Source organism: Oculina patagonica, chromosome 7, assembly GCF_052425735.1.
Source record: "Oculina patagonica isolate OP01 chromosome 7, crgOcupat, whole genome shotgun sequence".
Taxonomy (NCBI): Eukaryota; Metazoa; Cnidaria; class Anthozoa; order Scleractinia; family Oculinidae; genus Oculina; species Oculina patagonica.
The window spans coordinates 97225-120652 of record NC_135764.1 but is presented as its reverse complement, the minus strand read 5'-3'; the positions used below and the strand labels follow the sequence as shown (position 1 = coordinate 120652).

At 36.7% G+C, this 23428-nt stretch overlaps 2 protein-coding genes across 6 annotated transcripts in view; one reads left to right on the top strand and one right to left on the bottom strand.

The window, feature by feature from the left end:
- Positions 1-23428, bottom strand: part of LOC144659910 (major facilitator superfamily domain-containing protein 6-like) — an 87380-nt gene that overhangs the window by 18662 nt on the left and 45290 nt on the right. The gene's annotated exons all lie outside the window — the stretch shown is intronic.
- Positions 106-21706, top strand: LOC144659915 (insulin-like growth factor 2 mRNA-binding protein 2). 5 transcript variants are annotated; one of them, XM_078520441.1, is made up of 18 exons: positions 106-206; positions 1516-1582; positions 2178-2262; positions 4154-4203; positions 5026-5062; positions 10275-10420; positions 10533-10619; positions 10729-10771; positions 12257-12351; positions 12573-12628; positions 13228-13291; positions 13602-13818; positions 13985-14086; positions 15242-15316; positions 15796-15981; positions 16273-16440; positions 18991-19113; positions 20212-21706. In XM_078520441.1, the coding sequence occupies exons 4-18, from the start codon at positions 4172-4174 to the stop codon at positions 20272-20274; spliced, it is 1494 nt and encodes a 497-aa protein (XP_078376567.1). In that variant the 5' UTR covers positions 106-206; positions 1516-1582; positions 2178-2262; positions 4154-4171; the 3' UTR covers positions 20275-21706. The 5 variants fall into 5 exon arrangements, with proteins under 5 accessions (XP_078376567.1, XP_078376565.1, XP_078376564.1 ...); XM_078520439.1 differs by lacking the exon at positions 106-206 and adding an exon at positions 1323-1363; XM_078520438.1 differs by lacking the exon at positions 106-206 and adding an exon at positions 1323-1431.

The following is a 23428-nucleotide window of genomic DNA, read 5'->3' as shown; positions in this document are numbered from 1 at the left end:
TCCAATCTTGAAGATGGGGGTAGAAGAAGTGACATGTAATTGTATTTTATGAACGGGTATTGTTTACGTATTAACTAGTCCGACGTGATCTGCTTCTTCAGTTAATAAACTGATTTTTTTAAGAAGCTGAGCGGATCAGGGTCGATCAGTGACAGCGAGGGTGACAAGAATCATCTCCATGTGCCGCTTGAATCCAGTAAATCAATGTAAGGCATTTGTTTCTTTGTTTCCTTTTATTATTATTATTTTCTTTTGTTTTGTAAAAAATCAGAAAAAGTCTATAAAATGGCCACCGCCTTGAAGAGGGATGTAAAAATTAGCGAACTCAGGCTCGCGTGATTCATTTGAAGTAATAAGTTTATAGCGTGTCAACTGGTGCCTGGAAGAAATCACGAAAAAAAGAGAGACGAGAACTCTCTCTTGAAAGCGATCATAAATTCTATCATTGAGCAATATCGTAATTATAAACAGCCGTCATGTTCCTTCAATAGAACATTAGTTATATCGGCAAGTGAATTTTTTTTAATAGTGAGCAAGAGGATGTTATCGCCAGATGCACCTGACATAAACATCAAAGTGTTCAATTCAACAATTACTTATCAACTGGAAGTAAATAATTGCTACGACGAAGGGCTGACGCTTGCCAGCTTTTTAAAATTCGCGGCTACGGTGGTTGATTTACCTTTTAACGTCAACTTCCAGTTGAGAATCAACAATTTAACTTGTCCCCCGACGCAGCACAACAGGTTTCTTTAGAAACTAATTACTTTGAACGAATAAGTTAGTCCGGAAGACTCTTTGTCAGAACCGTGTACAAGACGAAACTTCCAATGCAAATTCAGGCAGACACAAGTGCAATTTCAGTTTACATGAATAATTTTCTATAAAAGGAAAAGCGTAGAGCATGTAGAGTTCGGATCGAAAATGTTGCGAAATCGCCGTCCTTTGTGTGGCAATTCTGTACCCTGGGACTTGATTGGTTCGCAGGAAATCAAAACATCTTTTAACAAGATCGTAACCGCAAGTTTGAGGCTGTAAATAGATTTTGCATGTGACTATACACCGTAAAATGAACAATAATAACATTCAACAACACTTGCGGGTTTTCCTTGTGTCGAAACGCTGCATAAATTGCAGTGACATTGTTAGAACCTGTTGTTCACATGAATATTGTGACATTATGAATAGCATTACACGGCTTCTTGAAGAATCCAACATATCACGTGTTCAATTCTAACCAATGAAACAGCAAGAAACGTGATTGCATAACCTGTTCAACTGACATATGTCACGGGGTCACGTGATCTTGTTACACCGGCGGCACGTGGCCTAGGCTTTCGCTACGCTTGAAGCTTTCTCGGAGGTCAGGATTTCGCATAACTACGAGCCTTTTACTTTACTTTATCTGTAATTTCTGCAGCTTCCAGCTGTGTAAGGTGTTTTGGAGTCGTTTAGTAGTTGTAATTTGTTGAAATCATACGGTTTCTAATCTTTTTCTTCTGTTTTGGATGCTAGGCCATTTGAGGCGGGCTTTACGACGGGAAGCAGAGGGTCGGTGAATGGAGTAAGAAGTTGTTACTGTGTAAGTAAACCTCTTGGCAGCCAACCACATTAAGCGTAATGGCTTTCCGTTTAACTGTCGTTCTGCTGTTTGCAAACCCCAGCAGTAGCTTCTGTTGAATGTATGTGCGAGCTGTTTTGTTGCCTCTGCTACGAACACAACACTCTATTGTAGTACACAAGATATTTTATCGTAAGACAACTGAGGCTGAACAAGGAGTTAAACCAAAATATTTTGTAATGAAGGGGCTTCAGCTGCTTCTTGCACCGCTTATTTTGCAGAGTGTAATCTTTTCCATTTCTCTTAAGAGGTATACCTTGTTTGCACAGAAACGCTTCAACACAGTTGCGTGCAATCGGTTCTTTGCTTCAAAAATTCCACGTAGCTGAGGAGCTGACCGGGTTGCAGACGAGCATCTCGATTTCGAGACGTACGAAAGTGGAAGTGGAAGCGAGTGTTTTCCTTCCTCGTGTGTAAACTTTAGTTTAGTCAGTTTTGGTTGCTCTTATTTTAGAAGTTGATCAAATAGAAAGGCCTATTTACATGCAGTGTTTCAGTTTGCCGATGCTATGCACCAGAGCTAACTATCGTTTCCCTGTTAAATTTTATTTGCTAGGTCTTGTTTGGCCATATTAGTGTAGAATAGGATAACTTTCGTCGAAAACAACGCTATATATTGGATTTTAGCCTTCCATTTTTAGGTAAGTACGCAACAAAGTTACCTTAAAACTTATTTTAAGTTTAAAAATGCAAACAAAATGCCGTTAATACTACTTGATCCTTCATTGTGTTCAGTGGCTATATCATAGCGTCGGTGAACGGTCGATCTCTTGGACAAGCGCTTGCTGATCTCTGAGTACTTTTTCCGCAACCCGCTCTCATTTAAGGGGTTTTGCAAATAAGAGTGTTTACTGTACGTACAATTTACCCGTTGTTTAGGCTTTTCATTTTTCTAGGAAGAGTATAAACAAGCAGAGAAGAACTTGCACACACCTCGTATGATAATCAAGTTAAACTTGAGTCTTCGGCGTTTCAAGCTTGCCGCGCGGCGGGCCAAATCCTCCCTTTGATTTACAAAGCAAAACAAAGCCAGTTATGAACGGACTCAAGATCTCTATTGAAAAATTTCGCCTCGTGTTTACGTTCGATGGATAGTTTCTGTTGTAAAAATTGATAGTGTATTAATGGTTTTTGTTAATATCAATGTTGACGCCTGTTGGCTTCGGGTGCGGGTTGGGCTAAAAAGTGGAAAGCGTTTGTGCTTTGAAATTGAGACATCACAAAGTGAAAATTCTAAAGGTGTTTGGTCTCTGTCCGTCTCCCAGAAGAAGCAAAACACTTGTTGGATTTGGCAAATTAGAAGAAACCTTGGAATTTCAAAGCGACTTTGTCGTTCACACGCTTATAAATAATTGTGAGAAAAACTTGCTTTATTGGCGCCGTTAGTTCGTCTTCCCTGCACAGAAAGATTAATTTTTCCTACTTGTAATACAGCATTAAAACCAGCTTTGTTCCTCTATGGAACCAAGCTCTTTGGCAAGTTATATCGTGACTTTAATCTTTGTGTGAAGAGAAACCAACTTGTTGCTTTATAACGACCACACTTTGACTGACCGGTGTCTTCCGATTCAAACTCCAGTTCTCTGTGTTTAATCGTGACGGCTTCAAAGTTATCTTTTTTGAAATCAAATCAGTATATAGTAACCTGTAGGTTTCTTGTTTACCTTTTGACTATTGCGTGTCTTGAAATCGACAACCTCCGTTTCCATTCAGTGATTTCAGAGGAACTGAAATGAACAACTTTGCATGCACTTCTCATTTGCTTGAAGAGTTTGTGATTACTGTTCCTTGGGATGACATGCCTTTTTGGTTGTAATTTTGAAAATGAACTTCAATGATATACAAACAAAAGTTGTTACTTTACTGTTATTAAATGTTTTAACATGTTTAAGTCAACTGGAACATCAGCTGTGAGCATTATTCCCGCGAAAACTTAAGTAAGCAGGCTGTTATTTTTTTTTTTTTTTTCGCATAATTGTAGGTCAGAAGGGTTCCGCTTCGGGCGTCGGTAAAGTCTAGACATTGAGGACTTTGCCTTTTTAAATGATATAATCAGTTCAATCTAGCACTTTGAAGACTCAATTTGCTGATGTCTTTTATTTATAACATTTTATTTTCTTAATAAGTATCAATCTGGTTTCTGTATAACCTTTGTAAAGCAATTTATATAGGTTTTGTGTCAGGGTAGAGGATATTTTGCTCTAAACATTGTAATGCTGACTGTAAAAAATGTATTGGAGGTTGAATTGTTGTTCGAGGCTTTTCCCTGGGCGAGATAAACACTTGCCATGGACAGATATTGTTTAAATAATTAGTATTTTGAATTTGTTGTTTTGTTACCAGGGGTTAAAGTAACAGATCAAAACTCAACTCACCTACAAAAATTTTCTCAAGAGCAGTTCTAGAAAACAGTATCTTAGAATTTTCATTTAAGGCAGTTATTTTATCAAAATACACCTAAAGACCTAACAATTTAATTCTTATCCGTTGTGTGACTAACGTTAATTTTGCGGGGTTTTCCCTGACTTACAGCTAAACATAGTTCTTATCATGGAGTACGCTGGACGTGAAGAACCGCAAGGGTAAGCTTATGTAATTGATGAATGCGTTTCCAGTTGCATGTTTCTTTCTTTAAGTGACTTATTTTTAGCCATTTCGTATTTGCATTGGGAGAAGACTAAACAGTCTGTAGAGACATGGAGTGTTTGTACCCTTTATATGGGTAAATAGTTTGGCTAACAGGTCATCAGTAGAATTTTTTCTTGTGTATTACCTCCAGATGTAATGGTGCATTACACGAGGGAGATAGTCTTTTTCAAGTTACTTAAAAGCGCTATTTCTGAAGGTTGTTTGCACTTGACATTGAAGTTTTTATGTTAATAATAGTCTGGCAATTTTTTTAACATGACATCAGAATAGCGTTTGTTTGTTTATCTCCATGCACGTGCTGACCTATGTGTAAAGGCCAGTAATCAAACTAACTTTGCACCTTATGTCTGTTTCTTTTGTCTGGTGTTTAGTCTAGCTAATTAAATACAGCTCAGAAGAATACACATGGCAGCGTGCACGTTAGACTTGATTCTTTTTATAAACGACACATCGCAGCTTATTGTTGACCTAACTTTCGCTTTTTACCCGTCAGTTTCGCATTACTTGTTGGTGGTGTTGTGCTGGATCATTGTACTTTTATCGAAGCAGCAATGAAGTCAGTGTTTTACAATTTAGCAGTTGCCGGATCACCATTTAGTCCGAGCATTTTTGGGTTAATGTTGCCACCACATTGTGCCCCATTTTCAATCTGAGCAGCTGGTTACCAGCATTTGCTGAATTTACAATGCAGGAGGTTAACGATTATTTACTTGTTTCTTTATTCTGTGTTAATTTAAAATGTGTTCTTGTTTAAGGGCTGTTGGGCCAGCTTTGGAACAAGCAGGAAATCAGGTACTGATTTCTGTAGCTACAGAGATCGCTTATGATCACTTTCAGGTCATGTCATTTATTGTGCATCCTAAAATTCTGATTAACATGCAGAGTGCAGACTCTAAAAGGTATAACAATACGTAAAGATAAGAAATAAGTGATGTCTAGACTGCACTTGACAATACCTAATATAAAGTTCAAATACTGCAACAACAATGTGACTCGGGAGTAGCGATTGAAATATAAATGCAGAGGTATTATATCTAAATTGTTACGTAGAGACCCCTGTAAATGTACTCTGTTACTTATAGCTCTGAAATGTTATTATTAACAAGAGAATTCATGATGTAATGACGTGATTAAAAAAAGCTATTTAAAACAAAAAAACAGAAAAAAACAACTGTCTTGGCTTGGTGGTCAAATATTTGTGACTCCAAGCAGAGTTTGCATTGCCAAAAAAATGCTCTTGCTTAAAATGCTCTGTGTGGACAAGTGGATGATAACATTTGGTAGAAAGTCTGTCCTTAGAACAAGTGATTTTTTTCAATGGTAGTGTGTTAGAGAACATATTTTGAGAGGATAAGGTTGAAATTGAAGCAGCCTCCAAACCGTTGCCAGTACGTGAACTAACACAAAAGAAAGGTTACGCAAACAATTGACTTGTTTTTAAACATACCAGTTTACGTCTGCTTTGATGAGTTGCAATGCTCTGGTAAGTTTCTGGAGCAACATAGTAGATTTCTTTGAAATCTGTTAAACTGCGCATGCTAGCGTTCTACGTAGACATTCTTTTGTTTTGTCACACAATCTTTTCTTACCAGGGAATGTGGGCTCAAAAGTGTTGAAATTGTGAAAATGAGTAATTTAGCACGACACAAGGTAACCAAGACTGCATTGGTTGTCAGATATTAGCACTGCCCGTTATTTACTTTAGTGCAAGTGAGCAGATGTTTTTTTCTTGCACTCTATTATTCCCTGCAAAGGGTACTCCTAAGGGATCCCGTGTATGGGCTCAAGTTGTACATATATGCAAAACTTCATAACGGAAAAACAACCAATCAGAGGCCTTCACTACACAGATCTCTAAAGATGTCTGTCATTGACCTATAATTTGTCTAATTTAATCTCAACGAGAGTGGAAAGGTTAAAGACGGACTCTTTTCGGTAAGTCAGTGATTGACTTTTTACTGTCAGCGAAGTTTCCTGGTCATAAAGTCGTTGTTTCCTCATTATTGTGAAAGATTAATGAATTTCAGGAATCTTGGTATTCCTGTTGTAAACTTTAGCAACACTAAATATGAAGAGGTCAGAGTTTACAAGAAATAGTTTCTGTCTGTAATTTTCACATTTCTTTTTGCCCAGGCTCATTAATAGCTGGGGCAACCTTGGCAGATACATGTTTATTGAAGGGTGGGTGGGTCATGATCGCAACAGCCATGTAATTTTGCCATACCTAAATGTAAAGTATTTAAATGTTGTGAAGGCTGATGTTACAATAAAAATTGTGCAGAGTTAGTACTGTTGGTTTTATTAGGATACTTTCTACATGTATGTACTAAGACAAGATGACCACATGCTTATTATTTTGTAATGTATGTTTTTAATGGTGGCAGAGGCTTGTTTGTGAGGTGTGAGGTTTTCAAGTAAAATTTGCATGTTTAACAGTCTGAATTCTTATTGCCTCGACAAGAAAAAGTAAACTAATCACAATTTTTTGTATAAGGAGGTTAGCAGTAAATAAAAAGAGTGTAAAATTGGCAAATAACTTGCAAAGAAATCAGATACTAACTGTGCACATTGAATACAAGGTAGTAACTTTTACCATCTATTTCTTGATCTTGTCATGAGATGTTGTACACACAATCAAAAGAAAACACTGCTGCTGTAGCCTGCAGTTTTGGGTCTCCGAAATTCTTTAGTTATTGGTCAAGTTTGCAAGCGATATTAATAAGCTATTGATAATAAGTCCACTGAAATGTGCTGTTCCAGCTGATTTTCAGACTCCTTTTCAGGGATGTTCCTAAGAAAACTCTAAGCCCGCTCATCAACAAGCCCAGCTGGCTTTTCTGGTCTTTGCAGCTCTAAAAGTTTACCCAGAGCTCTGTGTTTGAGTGAAATTTTGTAGAATTTAAGACGGAATCCACTAGGAAGTCGAGTAATATTTATTAAAGTTGGACAAAAATCAATTTCCAGGATAATTTAAATCCTATTGCGTTATTTCCTACCCTTAATAAAAGGTAAAGATGTAAGTAATTATCCGTGATGAAACCAACAACAATTTCTTATCAGAGTCTGAGAAAATGAATTTCAAAGTTCACAAGGTATGGGCAAAATCTCACGTGTAGCCATTTTGTAAATTCGTCTTGAGCGATTCAGTGGAATTCAGCGGAACTTCAAAATGTGTTTTCGATGTGTGGTGTTGTTAGAAAAGATTTCTTTTGATAAGATATTTGAAGCAGTAACAAAAAAGTTTGCAATAAGGTGGAAATAATTCTGGTACAACAATTTCTTATCAGAGTCTGAGAAAATGATATTTAAAGTTCACAAGCTATGGGCAAAAGCTTACATCTTTTAAGCGATTCAGTGGAATTCAGCGGAACTTCAAAATGTGTTTTCGATGTGTGGTGTTGTTAGAAAAGATTTCTTTCGATAAGATATTTGAAGCAGTAACACAAAAGCTTGCAATCAGGTGTAAATAGTTTTGGTACATAATTTTGTCCAATAACTACTCGAAGTCCTGGCGGATTTCCTCTTAAGTTCTCTTTCAGCAAGTGAAATTAGCCGGCTGCCGGCATCCCTGCCTTTTAATGTTGAATTACATCAAAACTTGGATAAAAGGTGCATGCAAAGTACTCTGACTGAGGTCGAATCTAAGAATGATCAGAAGTTCTGTTTCTCCTTTATTTGTGATCTATTCTTTATCTTGCAGTACAGAGTATACAACATCTGAATTTTACATTTAGTGTGTGATTACTAAGAATTCAGAAAAAATAGTTCTGCTAGCCTCAAGATAGCCAAAATGCCAGTGTTGTCATGAAACTGTGTCAGTCATATATATACTACCAATAAAGGAGGAGTTATGTTTATAATAATCAGGATTTCAAACAGTTTCATTCTTAATATTTTGTCATGTTGAGTCTTGATATATAGTAATGACCTTACTTGTCTTAAAATCAAAGCTGTGCTACTAGATTACCTTCTCAGCAGATACCCTTTATATCATAAGTTTTTTAAACAATAATAATAGAATAATTGCTCAATTTGTTGTTTTAATTTGCCCTTTGCAGTAATTTTTATTGTATTTACAAATTTTACTAGTTTTTTTGAACATCAGAATGCAGTGTGTAGCCTTCTGAGTTCTGCCTAGGTAATAAATAATTTCTTGTGGTTCCCATACAAGGCATTCATGTCTAGTCTGTCGAAGATGACCCTTAGGTTTCCAGTAGCCTGAGTTTTAATTCAAACCTTTTGCCAGTTGTTTATTACCAAACATTTCCTTAGTGGTGATAGTACGTAAAATACCTGCAAAATATCTCCTCTTTGAAGCCAGTTTAATTTTTTACTTGTGTGTGTTGTAACATATTGGTATCTGAAATGCTAAATGGAAAATTATTCTTGTAAAAAAGCGATGGTTCTATATGTATCTGATAATCACAACATGCACTTTTAATTTGCTTATGTAAATCACTCCTCCCTTTTAAGAATAGTGTTGCCACCATAAACCACCAGTTTCCCAACACAAGAAAATTTAAATACATATCATGTATTTCACATTTACATATTTAGCCTGCAAAGTTAGTCCTTCAAAGCTGTCATTTTAAATATACTTTTGAGTTTCTCAATGTAACTTACATTACTTGAAAATTGAATATTGAATTTCTTGGTTTAATGCCACTCATCATTAAAAGGGGATTTGATTTTGAATTTTAACTGTTGTCTATAACAATCACTGAAGTTTTACTTGCACACATAATACAGTACAACATTATTAGCAAGGAGTTTGTTAAGTCTATTTGATAAGATGTAATGTTCATGTGGTCCTGGTTAAGGAAGATTTTGATAGTTTTATTTGTTCCTTTTTTGCTCAGTTAATAAAATGATTTGATTTGTAAATCATGAAATATTCATAACCCTTTGTTAAAATCTATGAAATGGTTCAAGCAAAGAAGCAGTTAAATATCAGGATTATCTCTGCATAAAAATTGTATCATACATGCCAAGGGTCACAGCATACCTCCTTTAAGTCTTAACTACATGCAGTTTGTCCTGACATCAAACTGACTTTAAACCTTTTAGACAATAATACATTAAATATTAACTAGTCAAACAGTAGACACATGTTAATTTCAACCACTAGACTAAGAGATGATCAAGGATTTGTGATTCTTTGTGTGACACCAACTTTTGACTTTTTTACCTTCTTATGATGGGCAGGGTAAGTTGGGATAACAGTTCATAAATACATTGTCTGAAATGGCAGCATTTGGAACTTGCTGGGTGAAAATTTTGGCTATGTAAATATGATACAATTTGAAACAGTTGCATATCAGTAACAATGTTAAGTTGGCACAACTTTTTTTAACTGTTCACCATTTGCTTTATCCTTTAATAAATGGAACTGTTTGTAGAAATGTGACAATTTCTAAATTCTGTTCCCTTCATTAAGTATGATACTCTGTTCATGGCTTATACATATTTTCTAAGCTTTTATGTATCCTAGCACGTAGTGACTAATTTTAACCATGACTTTAAAAAGTAGAGCAGCATGTAAAAGAAGTCCTCTTAGTTCTTTAGCCAAAAGAGTTTTATCAAAATCATTTAAATCGTACCTTCAGGTAATAATATTTATATCAAGGTTGTGTACACGTAGGTTATGTAGCTTCATAAAGTAAGATGTTCGGGCCCTTACTCTGTTTTTATGTCCTTCTAGTTTATTGCAGTCAAATAAATTGTAGGTTTGTGTGAATTTAGAGGTTATTGACCTTGAATATCATTGATTAATGACAGTGTGAGTGAGTTTGCTTTAGAGGTAAAATTATTTTTGCCTGATTCAATATTCTTAAGCCTTGATTTTAATTGACAGACAGTCTGGTCTCATAAGCTCTACACATTTACTCTAGCCTGATTTTTGTTTTAACGTTTGCTTTCTGTTAGTGATTGCTTACATCTTTAACCAACAAGATTTTTGATATTTTCAAAAACGAAAATTTATTTACTAGACTACTACTTTTAGTTCCCTTATATAGGAGAAGATGAATTGCCAGATCTCAGGAATTCGCAGTCGCCTGATGGAGGAAAAGATCGAAGAAACGGATCAAGAACAGGAAAACCAAGATCAGGCCGCAACAGACAACCAAGAGATTCTGATTACTTCATTAGGTACACATGTTAATACAGAACTCAACATCATTCTTGTAGCTATTAGGAATATCAGCAGTGTTTGTTTTATGCAGTTGGGTTCAATGCAGGATGTGTCTCTCAATTTTTGTAGGATTCTTGTACCACCCACAATGGTAGGTGCCATTATTGGTAAAGAAGGAAAGAAAATAAAAGATCTCACAGAAAAAACAGAAACAGAGTAAGTGCCTGGAACGAGATATTTTCTATTTCTCCCTAGTTGGTTTTTAGTAAACATGTAGCATTGTTGAGTCATGTTTAACAGCAATTTCTATACTTTCATCTTTAAGCATCACTGTGCACAAGAAAGATGACAAGAGCCCCTTTGAAAAGGTGTGTTTTTTCCCCAAGTCTCTTAAGAATAAAGAAAGGGTCATTAAATGTTAAAAAACTGTACCTTATTGTTGCTTATTTTCGTTAATTTCGGGAAAATAGAATGGGCATATCTTGCAGGACTTTATTTTCACAATTTGGCTAAAAATGTGTAATTTAATAACATAAAAATACAGTATAAAACGTTAAAAACAAATTTTCTCTGGTCTTCTGTCGCATTTTTTTGAAAATCACAAACATCCGAAAAAAAGAAAATGAAAGAAGTGAAAAAAAGAAGCAATGAGATACATTGATCAAAGATTCTATGTATATATGTTGTTGCTTTGGTTTGGTTGGTTATCTTTGGTTTGGTATTTTTTTTAAACCAGTTTGATTTTTATTTCCCTTTGTTTTAGATTATGATAATGAATAAAGGACAATAAAGAGTAAAAATCAAACTGGTTTAAAAAATTGTAAAAAATTTGAACCACAGCATCAACAGTGGAACCTCTCCTTACAGACACCTCCATAATATGGACATTTCCTTATTACGAACTGTTGCATATCATGAGTGTACTTGTTATAGACTTTAGGGCCAGGATAATGCCAATCCTGAGTAAAGTGGATACAGTACTTGTCAAATCTTAGTTGACAGTCTCTTGCCACAGGATTATTATTACTACGATTTCCAGTTGAGTGCGACGCGAACAAAGTTTGGTGACGAGGTTTCAACATAACAACGGCATTGTTGTCAAGGGCAAACTTCTCTGTTACCATTGGTAACAAATTTGTTTTTGTAACTGTCTTGCTCGACAATCTCGATGCTTAAATAAATACAAACACTACAAATATCGTCAGCAACACTTTATTATGCTTTCAAATAAAAAATATATACACAGAGACAACGATAAAAGAAACAAATAACGAAATATATTATGCCTTAGCTGTTTTATATCGACGGTAACAGATCTGTGTTGAGAGTTGACGTTATGTTTAACGTGCGTCACTTTACCTTCATCGTTAGAGTTACTGTTCAACTGAAATTAAATCGTTTTCCAACTCCAGGGATTTTCTAGCAGCTTTAAGAATTCCTTCAGCTTTAAATAATATATCTTTCTCAAGTGCAAAATGAATAATTCGCGCACTGAAATGAGGAACATTTGGCGCTTCGAAAAGCTGACAAAAGCTAACACCATTTCGGATCGAAATTTCCAAAAATTAGCCAATCACAAAATTGCTCAATTAAAACTGACGCCATCTTGGATCGAAATTAGCCAATCAAAAAAATGCTCTGTTTCCCGAGAGGTCCTCCTTGTATAAAAGAACAATGGCGCTCAGTACCTGTTTACGACAGTTACCAATGGAAACAGAAAAGTTTGCCCTTGACAACAATGCCGTTGTTATGTTGAAACCTCGTCACCAAACTTTGTTTGCGTCGCACTCAACTGGAAATCGTAGTAACAGTACAGAGTATTTGAAGAACTCGTCTCTGTTATTTTGCTGTAGGTTGTAGAGATTGTTGGAACTGCAGATCAATGCACTGCAGCTAACCTCAGCATTCACAGAACAATGCGTTCAGAAACTGATCCAGCAAAGAGAAGGTATGAAACCACACCAATACAGTTGTTATGTAACGAGGCAACCTTCTTGTTTTTAAATGGAAAGGAGTGGTATGTAAAAGTACATGGATCACCTAATATACTCTGACAGCATCAGTTTCCAAACTGATGTTCTCTTAGTAGGTTCTTAAAAATGGTTTGAACATAGTTTTTCAATTAGTACTTAACATTGCTGACATCTTAGTCTTTTGTGTGTGTTCTAGCCCAGTGGTTCAGATGCGTGTTTTGGTTGATAGTTGTATTGCTGGACAAGTGATTGGTAAGCAGGCTAGTTGCCAATTATTTTTGTTTATAAGTGATTGTGGTTCACTTTTTTTTCTTTTCATTGGCAATTAAGTGCTAAATTCTATTTGAGGCCATGAGAAACATGAGTTTGATTTGCATGAAATGGACATGCAATAAAAGCCCTTTCATAGAAGACCACACAACTCTTTTTCTCTAGAAATATGCTTGTGTAAAAAAGCAGTTAGTAAAACTTTTAGTGTTTATTGTTTCTTATTTATTATTTTGCAGTAAGGTTTATAAATAAACAGCACATAAAGCATGCAGAAGTGATAATGTTTTTCAAGGGTTCAAAAAAAATGTGTAATAAAATATAAGTAGCTGACAACTTCTGTATTGAATGATTTTATGACAAAAGGTGCGTTATTTTTGTAGCATGACATCTGCTATAAGCCTGATATAAGATAACTCTCTTGAGCGACCAGGGAGGCCAAGTTAATTTTGAACAGAATGTTCTGTAAATGCCTGTTTACCAAATCTAATAGAACAAGTATGTCCTGTCTAGTATACACATCACACATTTACTTACCCATATAGCTGTCTTATCCCTTAATATCTCAAACATTTTTTGGGCAGGTAAAGGTCATGGTAATCTCAAACAGATTACTGAAACAACAGACTCTTCAGTTAGAGCATTGAGGTAAGTTGTCAAATAATGTATTGCAAATGATTAATTCCTTTATTGGAATAACAATATCAATTATAAACTTGCAAACACAAAGTATGTGTACAACAAATGGTTAGAATAAGAAATAAAAATGTTGGGTTGAACTGTCTTGCAGTTTTTTTTTTTCATACAAGGTAGCTTCTGCTGGTAAAAACCACCTTAAAATGTTGCTCATATTTCTTTCCAATGCATTGTGTTTAGTCATTGGTAACCCTATTTGTTACAGTCAGGTTTATTGTATGGACCTGTAACTTAACTCATTTCTTCTTTCATTGTTTTGCAGGGGAGACTTGTATTATGGGGGAGGCAGCAGGGAAGAGCCCATAAATCAGTTGGATAGAGTGATAACAATACAGTATCAACTTCCACCAGAACAGTTAACTTTAGATGAAAATACCATGCTTAGTTCTCTGGAAGAGAGTGCACTTTTAAATTGTAGTAATGCAGAACAATTGCTTAGTGCAAAAGCATACGACTGCCTCAAAAAGATCATGAGAGAGGTTTGTGGAACAAAATCAGTCAGTGAGTTTATTTTAATCCCAGCTCGTTCTTGACACATTAACCAGCATTCTTGAAGCTTTACTTAATTTCAGGTGCAAATAGTACAAGAAATATTTATACAGGGTATTTGATTGTGCTAATACCTGTAATGTTGTTTCTCTTTAGCCGCCGCAACGACCAAATCCCCAACATCCCTACATGCAACCTCATGCTCATCATGGACAATGGCCTCCAATGGGAGCACCCCCCTACAACAATCCTCAACCTGTGAGTACAGTTATATGTAATATACTAGTAATCATGCTGTAAGCTGTTATTAACATATCAGAGAAGTATATATTTTCTAAAAGCTTACTATATACAGATTTTATATTTCTGACTTCATTGATGGAAACATTCTAAAGAAAATATACTGTATTGTTTTCAGCAAATACATCTCAAGTTAAGTTTATTTGGGGATGCTTAATCTCAGGGTTGGAAATTAGCACTTGCCGCCCACTCGCCCAGGCGAATGTAAAATCTGTTGGGCGGGTACAAATCATGGATCACTCGCCCGGTTTGGCAAGTACTATTTTCAAAGTATAATTCAAAATAAGAGTAACTTTTACATTCCACTTCAAAATAATCTACACTGACCACTTTCCAACACTTTGAAATCTCCAACAAAGCTGTGTTTGCAGGCGTGTTCCCATTCGTAAACAGACAAAAATGGCTTCCATTTGGTGATTGTTACATGATGGACATGCTTGTACAAAGTAATACCTCTGGTCATAAATGCCTCTTTTTCTGTACAATTTTGACACTGCTTGCAAACTACAGGAATTTGGGAATACGTACATGTATCAAATAAAACTGCATTTCATCTTTTGAAGGATGTGTGCTTGTTTTATCAGTGTGGAGTACATGTAAGATGTATTTTTGGCAATTTTTCATTGAACAAATAGATTGCAGTCTGTATTGCAATCGACCACCATGGTGACACGGTAAGTATCAAATGTAATTAAAAATTTAAGGTTTATATTTTATTATTCGTGGGGGAGGGGGGCTAAATTTTCATTTTCAGTAATGGAGTAGACTGGGCGAGTGAAAACTGATCTGGGCAAGTGCAATTTGAAGGTTGCTCGCCCAGATGACAAGTGCTCCAAAATTTTAGTTTCCAACCCTGAGTGTCCTTTTATTTTTAAATTTATCTTTGAAGTTGCAGTCTTTATAACACAAAGAAAAGGTTATATCTACAATTAACATAAAATTGAAGAAACTTATGGTTTAGTGTATATGCAAACAAGCCATATTGTACATAAATTGGTTGATTATTTTAGAGAATATGCTCACAAAATTGCACCATGAAATGTTTTACACTGAGTTGTTCCGATTCACTCCAGTCACGTTATTTAGATCCAATAAATTTTAATGTTATTTCAGAACAATCCTTTTGTACCTTACTGGTTTCAAGGAATATTTGGAAATATGTCTCAAGGATATATGCATCTACAACAGGTAATTTTGTTCAAGTGATGCTAAGTTGCCATTTGTTTACCTGGATATTTTTTTGTGAGTCTTTTTTGCTCTATTTATGTGTCAAAGTTAATTCAGCTATCAACATTGCTGATAGCTGAATGACCCGGTGTTTAGGAGGTCATATAATAATAATTTATTAATTTCATTGGTTTCAATGAAATTTGGTTTAATTTCATTGGTTCAATTCCCATTGGGGACTCGGATTCTTTCACATTTCACTACCGAGCTAAAAAATTACCATCTTTCTTTCTTTAATTCAATTAGTGCATTTTCTGTACTAACTATGTTAAAAATACATGTATCACTAGTAGTAGATGGCAAAGCCAAGTTGAGGTCGAGAAAACATCACGTTCGTCAAAACATTGCTTACAATTGTGAAAAATGGAATCTTAAACATTGTTACTTTCATCATGGCCTAATATTTTAAATCTGGTTGTACTTTTTAATTTATACTTTAGATGCAAGTCAAGGTTCACCTCTCATTCCCATCCAAATTTGCTGGCCCTTTGATTGGTAAAAAGGCTTCCAACCTTGCTCACATAAAGAAGTTCAGTGGAGCTAGAAATATCCACGTGTTTCCTAAGGATCGCGATGCACCTGAGAGATATATAGAGATTATTGGCACTCCTCTGCAGCAATATTTTGTAAGTATCTTTCACTGCTCCTTTCTTAGCCTTGATTTCAGTCTTAAAATATCAATAACCCATTCACATTTGTACAAAAATATCAATGCACGTCAAGACACTTGAAGTGCAATAACAGTGCTTCTATTCTCCACACAGTTCACAGAGTTCTTTTAACCTGGCTGGTGCTAAAATTAATATCATTGATGTAGTCAACAGAAATACAGAAATCACTGATCAATAAAATCCTTAAATTGACCAAGTCTGTGCAGATCTTGATCATGACTGTTCTTTTGCCAAATCTTTTCACAGGCTCAACACTGTGTCTATTGCAAGCTTGCTGAAGAAGGCTACAAAACAAACTCAGGGGAGAACGTTGGTGAACTAAAATTGAAAACAGAAATTTTCGTCCCTCTGAGAGGTGGAAGTAAGAGCCAGCCCAACATAATAGGGAGATTTATTGGTAAAGATGGCCAAAATGTGAGTAGAAGCAGTTTAAATTTAGTCCCTTATTGTATGTTTACTGTCAGGGCATCACCAAGCATTGATTCTGTTACAAACTAGCTCATTGGATCAAATGCTTCAATTTCTATGCCTTGTTGAACCAATGCTATCTGTTTTTACAGTGAAAATCATAAAACCGTGAACACTTTTATTAATCTTGAAAATGAAAATTGTTGCAGAAAACCATCGAATGATAGCTCAAAATGGTGGAAAAAGGTTAAAACATGGACAGTGATGGAGTCAAAAGTTTTTTTTGGAACGGTTTGACATCAAGTTTCTCAAATTTTTCTTTCTAAGTATAATTAAAGTGTTCATGGTTTTTCGTATTTTCGCTGTAACACTGTGGTTATGATTTGTATTGAACCACATGGAAGTAACAAACTAGTTATTGTGGTACAACACCAGTTTTTGAAATGCCATTATTGAACAAGAAAAGGTTTAGATATACATAAGCAAGCAAAAATAAACGATGAAATCAAACGACATTCAGCAATTTTCAAGTTGAAAATGGTGCAATGATGACTCCGAAATGTCATTCGTTTTTATTGTTCATTAACAAGTACTTGCTACTTTTCAACTCACAGTAAAGTGTAGTCTTTATTATAACAAGATGACTTGTTTTGAGAGGCCTACATTGCACATTGAGTCTATAATTTTTCTACTAAAGTAAATGGTTTGAACCCAGGAGTATCAGTAGTTCGTATAGTGTGATCGTCCGGGTGAGAGTAGTTCTGAGAAGAACTGTTGTTGGTGACTGACGTTTCGACAACCTGAGCGGAAGTCATCTTCAGAGTCAAGTGAAAAGTTGTTGTCAGTCGATGATGTTATAAGTCTGGTCCGTTGAAGCTGATTGGTCAGTTAAGCCGTGATGTTATTGGCTGTAAGACTCGTGTAAAGTTTGTCATCAGTAATTGGTCAGTTTCGATCCGTCTATTGTTAGTCTAATTAAGTCGTTCTGTTCCGTCTATTGTTAGTCAAATTAAGTCGTTCTGTTGGCGGTTCGTTTGTCGCTTCTCTTTTCGTCGTGAATAAGTCGTTTGTAAGGTGCCGGTAGTTGTTGACATCTGTTGATAGGCTTCTGTTCTAAGTTTGTGTACCAGCTTTCCAGAGTCAGTCGTTGAAAATAGTTAGTACTGTAGGTTAAGCATTCAGCAGAGTCCCAGTCGATTTTGTGTTTAGTAAGTCGGTGGTGTTCAGAAATGTGATTGTTGACATCACCATTTCTCGTTCCGGCTGGACTTAAACTTAAGTCGCCGTTGAACACACAAGAGGCCATCCAGATCGTCAAATCCACCTGCAGACGACTGGTCAAAGCGCGGATAAACGACTGTCACAGAAGACTCAAATACTACAACAACAAACTACAACAACAACTTGACAAACTTAAACAACTGATACCGACTACAGTGTACAGAAAACCGACGCATACCGACAGATTACTGGACGAAACATCCTACAACCCGACTTCCCACAAAGCTACGACTATAAAGACTTTGACGAGACGAGCGCAACTAGTTTGTGACACACCAGACAGTTTATCTGACGAAAACAAATACCTTGACCGCGTTTTCCACAAGAACAACTACAATACTGACTTTATTAGACGCAACACTCACAGAACTACTGAAACTGACAGAAATCTGACATCTGTTACTACAGCGACTTTACCCTACATCAAGGGCACTTCTGAGACTATTGCGCGGATCCTACAACCCTACAATATCCGTGTAGCTCACAAACCTATAACAACGTTACGACATTTACTGACCAACGTTAAAGACAGGGACGAACCTAACAACAGACAGAGAGCGATTTATAAGATCAAATGCTCCGACTGCCAGGCCTCCTACATCGGAGAGACCGGTAGAAACTTGACCACGAGACTGACTGAACACAAACGAGCGACGAGAAATGGTGATGTCAACAATCACATTTCTGAACACCACCGACTTACTAAACACAAAATCGACTGGGACTCTGCTGAATGCTTAACCTACAGTACTAACTATTTTCAACGACTGACTCTGGAAAGCTGGTACACAAACTTAGAACAGAAGCCTATCAACAGATGTCAACAACTACCGGCACCTTACAAACGACTTATTCACGACGAAAAGAGAAGCGACAAACGAACCGCCAACAGAACGACTTAATTTGACTAACAATAGACGGAACAGAACGACTTAATTAGACTAACAATAGACGGATCGAAACTGACCAATTACTGATGACAAACTTTACACGAGTCTTACAGCCAATAACATCACGGCTTAACTGACCAATCAGCTTCAACGGACCAGACTTATAACATCATCGACTGACAACAACTTTTCACTTGACTCTGAAGATGACTTCCGCTCAGGTTGTCGAAACGTCAGTCACCAACAACAGTTCTTCTCAGAACTACTCTCACCCGGACGATCACACTATACGAATTTTTCTACTGTTGAACCTGAAGAACTGATGCATTGGTCCTGGTGAATGTGGTTGTCATCTTCACATGTTAGTCTCTTCTTTTTGATTCAGGTGAAAGAACTGCAAAAACAAACAGGTGTACGTATAAAAGTTGAAACAAAAGACGATCATACAGATAATCCCAATGCCAATGAGGCAGTTATAGTTATTGAAGAAAGCTTTGCCAGTGGCCAGGTTAGTAACAAAAGGAATTTAATTTAATGTTCAACATTTTGATTTTCTGTTTCTTTATTCCACATTAATCAATCAGCCACTATTAATCAATGGTTGACAATAATGTTAGTTTGTGAAGTGAAACATTCTTAATGTGTTCACTTGCATGTTATGGACTCTTTATGGATCGCCACGTGATAAATAGAGAATAATACATGGTTGTGTGGAGATATGAAATTTATCTTCAAGTGTTCAAATTGATATCTCACAAGTGTGCACAGCAAATGAGTGAGATATCGATTTAAACACAAGAAGAAATTTCATATCTCCAAGCAACCATGTATTATTTGTTTACCGGTATTTCATAAACTTACTAATTATGAGGTTTTTGACCATTTTTCGAAGATTTTGGACCATTTCCCGAAAATTTCTAAAGTTTTTCGAAAAGTTTTACAGTGTAAAGATATGATTTTTCTCAGTGAGAGAAATCCTGGTAATTCACTCTAGTTTATATAATAAAAAAGAGAAGCACAGTTACAGTGCAGCTGCCTGTCCCAGCCACTTGGAACAAAATGAGAACTAAGGAAGGTCACCATTTTCTTAACCAATTACATTAAAAAAAAAATACAAACGATAGTTATAAAACAACATTTGAAACTCAACAAATTTGCTGATCACTTTGTCATTTTTTGATTATTTTGCTTTGTATTGGTAAGTCGTTTTCAACTGTTTCGGTTTAGTTATTTCAAAAAGAGTTTTCAAGCCAGGTGTTTTGACTAAAATTAACCAAAAAAACATTGTAATTCGCTGTCAGGGTTGAGATCTGTGGAATGTACACAGTATAGAGGAGTCGACCTTATTTGCCTCAACTTGTTGAACGTTTGTCTAGATGCTTCAATGTCATTGGTGTGTTGACAAAAAAGATGATCATCCACTGTTCCTAATTAATGCTTTGATTGGCCAATTTTCTTTGAGTGGCCCAGTTCAAGTATTAGTTACACTAACTGATTATTCACTTGCATACATTCACTCCATACAGTTTTGTCTCTAATTTATTCACTAAACCCATCACTTGCTTTTCCCAATACGATATTCTTTAAATGATTTCTTTTCTTGCAGCGTGCCCAGATGCAAATTCATGATGCTATAGTTCGTTGTCAATCTCCCCCACAGAGGAGGTAGTCATTCTACAGCTGAAAGCCAAAGTCTGCCAAGATACATGTGTAGCTGATGCCATAATCCTGTTATCCATCTGGTCACTTCACTGGCATCATTCTCATAGCCTCTTGTATCTGTTGTACCCACTCGCTGACCTATTATTCAGAATTCTATTGTGGTATTGTGGCATGCCAGGTGTAATGTTGGTATATGCTACTAAATCACTAGCAAGGCTCTGAGCATCGTACAATACTATTGGAATTGGTAGCCATAACAGTTGATTGTAGTGTTATTAAAGCATGCCATAATTAAGTGTATCAAGTTCCAAAAACTGTTCGCCATACGTTTTGTCAGTGTGAATGCCTTGCTTCCACAAAATGGTGAAGGGAATGTCCAGACTTGTTGCCCACTGTGCCCTTATATAGGCATTATATGCTCACTGGAATGTTCAACAACTAACAATTGCACATGGTCACTTGTGGTTATTTGAGTATTGTAAGTGTCTATGGGTAATTAAATAATATTCTGTTACGATAGGTTCCTCCTAACCAGTGTAGTTTCGTGAAGTAGTGCTTCTAAAAAGTCAACTAAATTCTAGTGCCGGGGCATCAAGTCTGGAAGCAGCCTTACTCAAACTTAAATGTGGTTAGGCATGCCTCCAATAGTATTTTACGAATCAAGTTGCTCAGGCCTTGTTTTGAGGCACATTCTTTATTGTTTGCACTAAGTAGCTTCAAGTAGATTTGTGTACTAAGATTGTAATTTTTAAGGAATATTTTAGGCATGCTTGCTGTTGCCTTTTTCACCCCTAAAGGGGAAGTGATACTTTTGCTCTTTCTTAGGGATTAATGGCAGCTTCTAATTTTTTGTGTGTAGGTTGCTTCTTTGTGAAGCATTATCTTTGCCGCTTCTTAATTGATTTATTCATTGTTCATAGAACAGCATCAATCCTAGCACGGTGTTCACTTCAGTTTGAGTTTGAGTTAGACTATTTGCAGGGACATATTCCTCTTTTCATGTAAAGATTTAACTTTGGCCCTGTGTCGAGAAATTTCAAAGTATTTTTGTTCCTGAACTTAACTGTTTACTTTCACCCCGTTCTTCTTTTACCGGCCACATCTCACCCCCAGGGGAGGAGAAAGTAAATAAATTGAGCCTTCTTCTTTATAACCCCAAGAACTTTTATTGGCCATTGCATTAGCTACTCTCAACTCAAATGAGGTCGTAGAAAGACTTAACGGTTTCTTGGGTGGGATTATAATTGAATGCTTGTATTTATGACTACTGTGTAGTTTAAATTGATGGTGACCCAAAGCTGGCTGAGGGACTCTACACCTGGTAGCCTTGATACTACTCTCTACTGTACACTATTTCTTCTTGATACGTATCTGGAAGTATTATTAATGGACCATATACGCCCATATTTTTCTCCAGATTAAATTATTTTGAACCTCTGCGTTTTGTGTTGTTTTGTCCGTGCGAGTGCGAGGGCCTTACTGGGAAAATATTTTGCGAAGGTGTTGGACCGAAAAAAATTGCAACAGCGGCAACAAGATCAGGCTGTGATACTGGCTGCTATTATACACTTGATCACTGGTCCCGAGGGAGTGTCGAGAACATAGCGATTTTATGGTATACCGAAGTTCGAATATTTCGTCAGCTAGAAAACCAAAATAATTTTTGGAATCGCTTGACATTTCCATGGATAGTAAAAGGACTATCCATGACATTTCTAAACAAATAGCTGATGATCGCAAGAAGTCTCAGTGGATTTTCTGTGAAAATTTCGCTGTTGTCTGTAAACGAGCACATACTGTGAAGAGAAGGTACAAAAGCATAATAAAGTTCTCACTAAATGAGTTGAAAGTGCCTTTAAAATAGTTAAAAGTTCCAAACGTTTCGGGCTTAGCCCTTCATCAGTGGAAAGTCAGGATTTCCGTTAAAAACGCTGGCTTGCGCCATGAAAACAAATTTGAGTTCTGCAGCAGTTCTGCAAATCTGCAGCAGTCTGAGGCATGCCGTAGGCTTGCATCAAAGAACTGCTTTTCTATTGTAGATTCCGCACCTAATAGACTACAGCTATTTTTAAAAGAGGCTGTCCACATCCGCTGGGAAAACCCCACGTTAAATAAGCAGCTCAAACATGCTGACTTAACTCTTTCATTTTAGTATTATGTTATTTTCTTATAAATAAGTGTCGTTTAATTTAATTTAATTTTTTTTTGCATCATTTTGTGCAATAATTGTAATTTACTTAGTTATTTTTACTGTTTAATTTCTTTGCCGTGTATTTATACTCGCGCGCATTGTTCCATGTCTCGCGCATTTAAATGCTGTACGTTAAATTTAAAATGTATTACGAATGTTGCGTATCACGCATGTTACGCCATTGCTTGTAAAAAATTTAACTGTAAACGATCCCACAACTGAAGATGATCGTTGGAACGATCGAAACATGTCTTGCAAACTAAAAGTTGTTGTACATTTTTTAAAAATTTGAGTTCAAAGGCGCGCGCGCGATAAGAGCGCGCGACAACCTAAAGATATCTAAAATCTGAATTCAGACCATGTGGCTGACTGGTGCCCAGCTTTAAAATTAGGCGCATTTCCTGGCGTTTGCGTAGTTTATTTCCGCCGCAGAGCATGACCCCTCGGACTTGTGCGTCTTGCAGGGTGTGTCCGTTTGCATTAAAATGCTCTGCGACAGGATATCCAGGCAGGTTCTTCTCATTGCTGCGGAGATGCTCACCAAAGCGTTCTCTTAATGCCCGGCCTGTTTCGCCGATGTAGACGGCGGCAAGAGATGGCATATACCAAGCCAGATGACTGACTTGATGCTAATTGAGCATTGGGGACCCTGTAGGTTGCTGTCACGAGAAATGTAATTGCAAGTGCGACAGCGGTTGTGGGTGCAAAGAGAGGTTCCCACGTGAGGGCCAGGTTGGTTACGGTCGGCGGTGTGCACTAAGGTGTCTCGGACGTTGCGATCGCGGCGATACGCTACCAGCTGCGGCTGAGGAAAGATTTCTTTCGTCTGTGGATCGCCAGATAGGATGCTGAAGTTGCTCATGAGGATCCGCTTGATTCTTTCACTTAAAGGGTGGAATATGAGAACCAAGGGAATTCGACTGAGGTCTCTACTTTCGGAGTCTTGATGTAATTGCGTCCAGGTCACGCT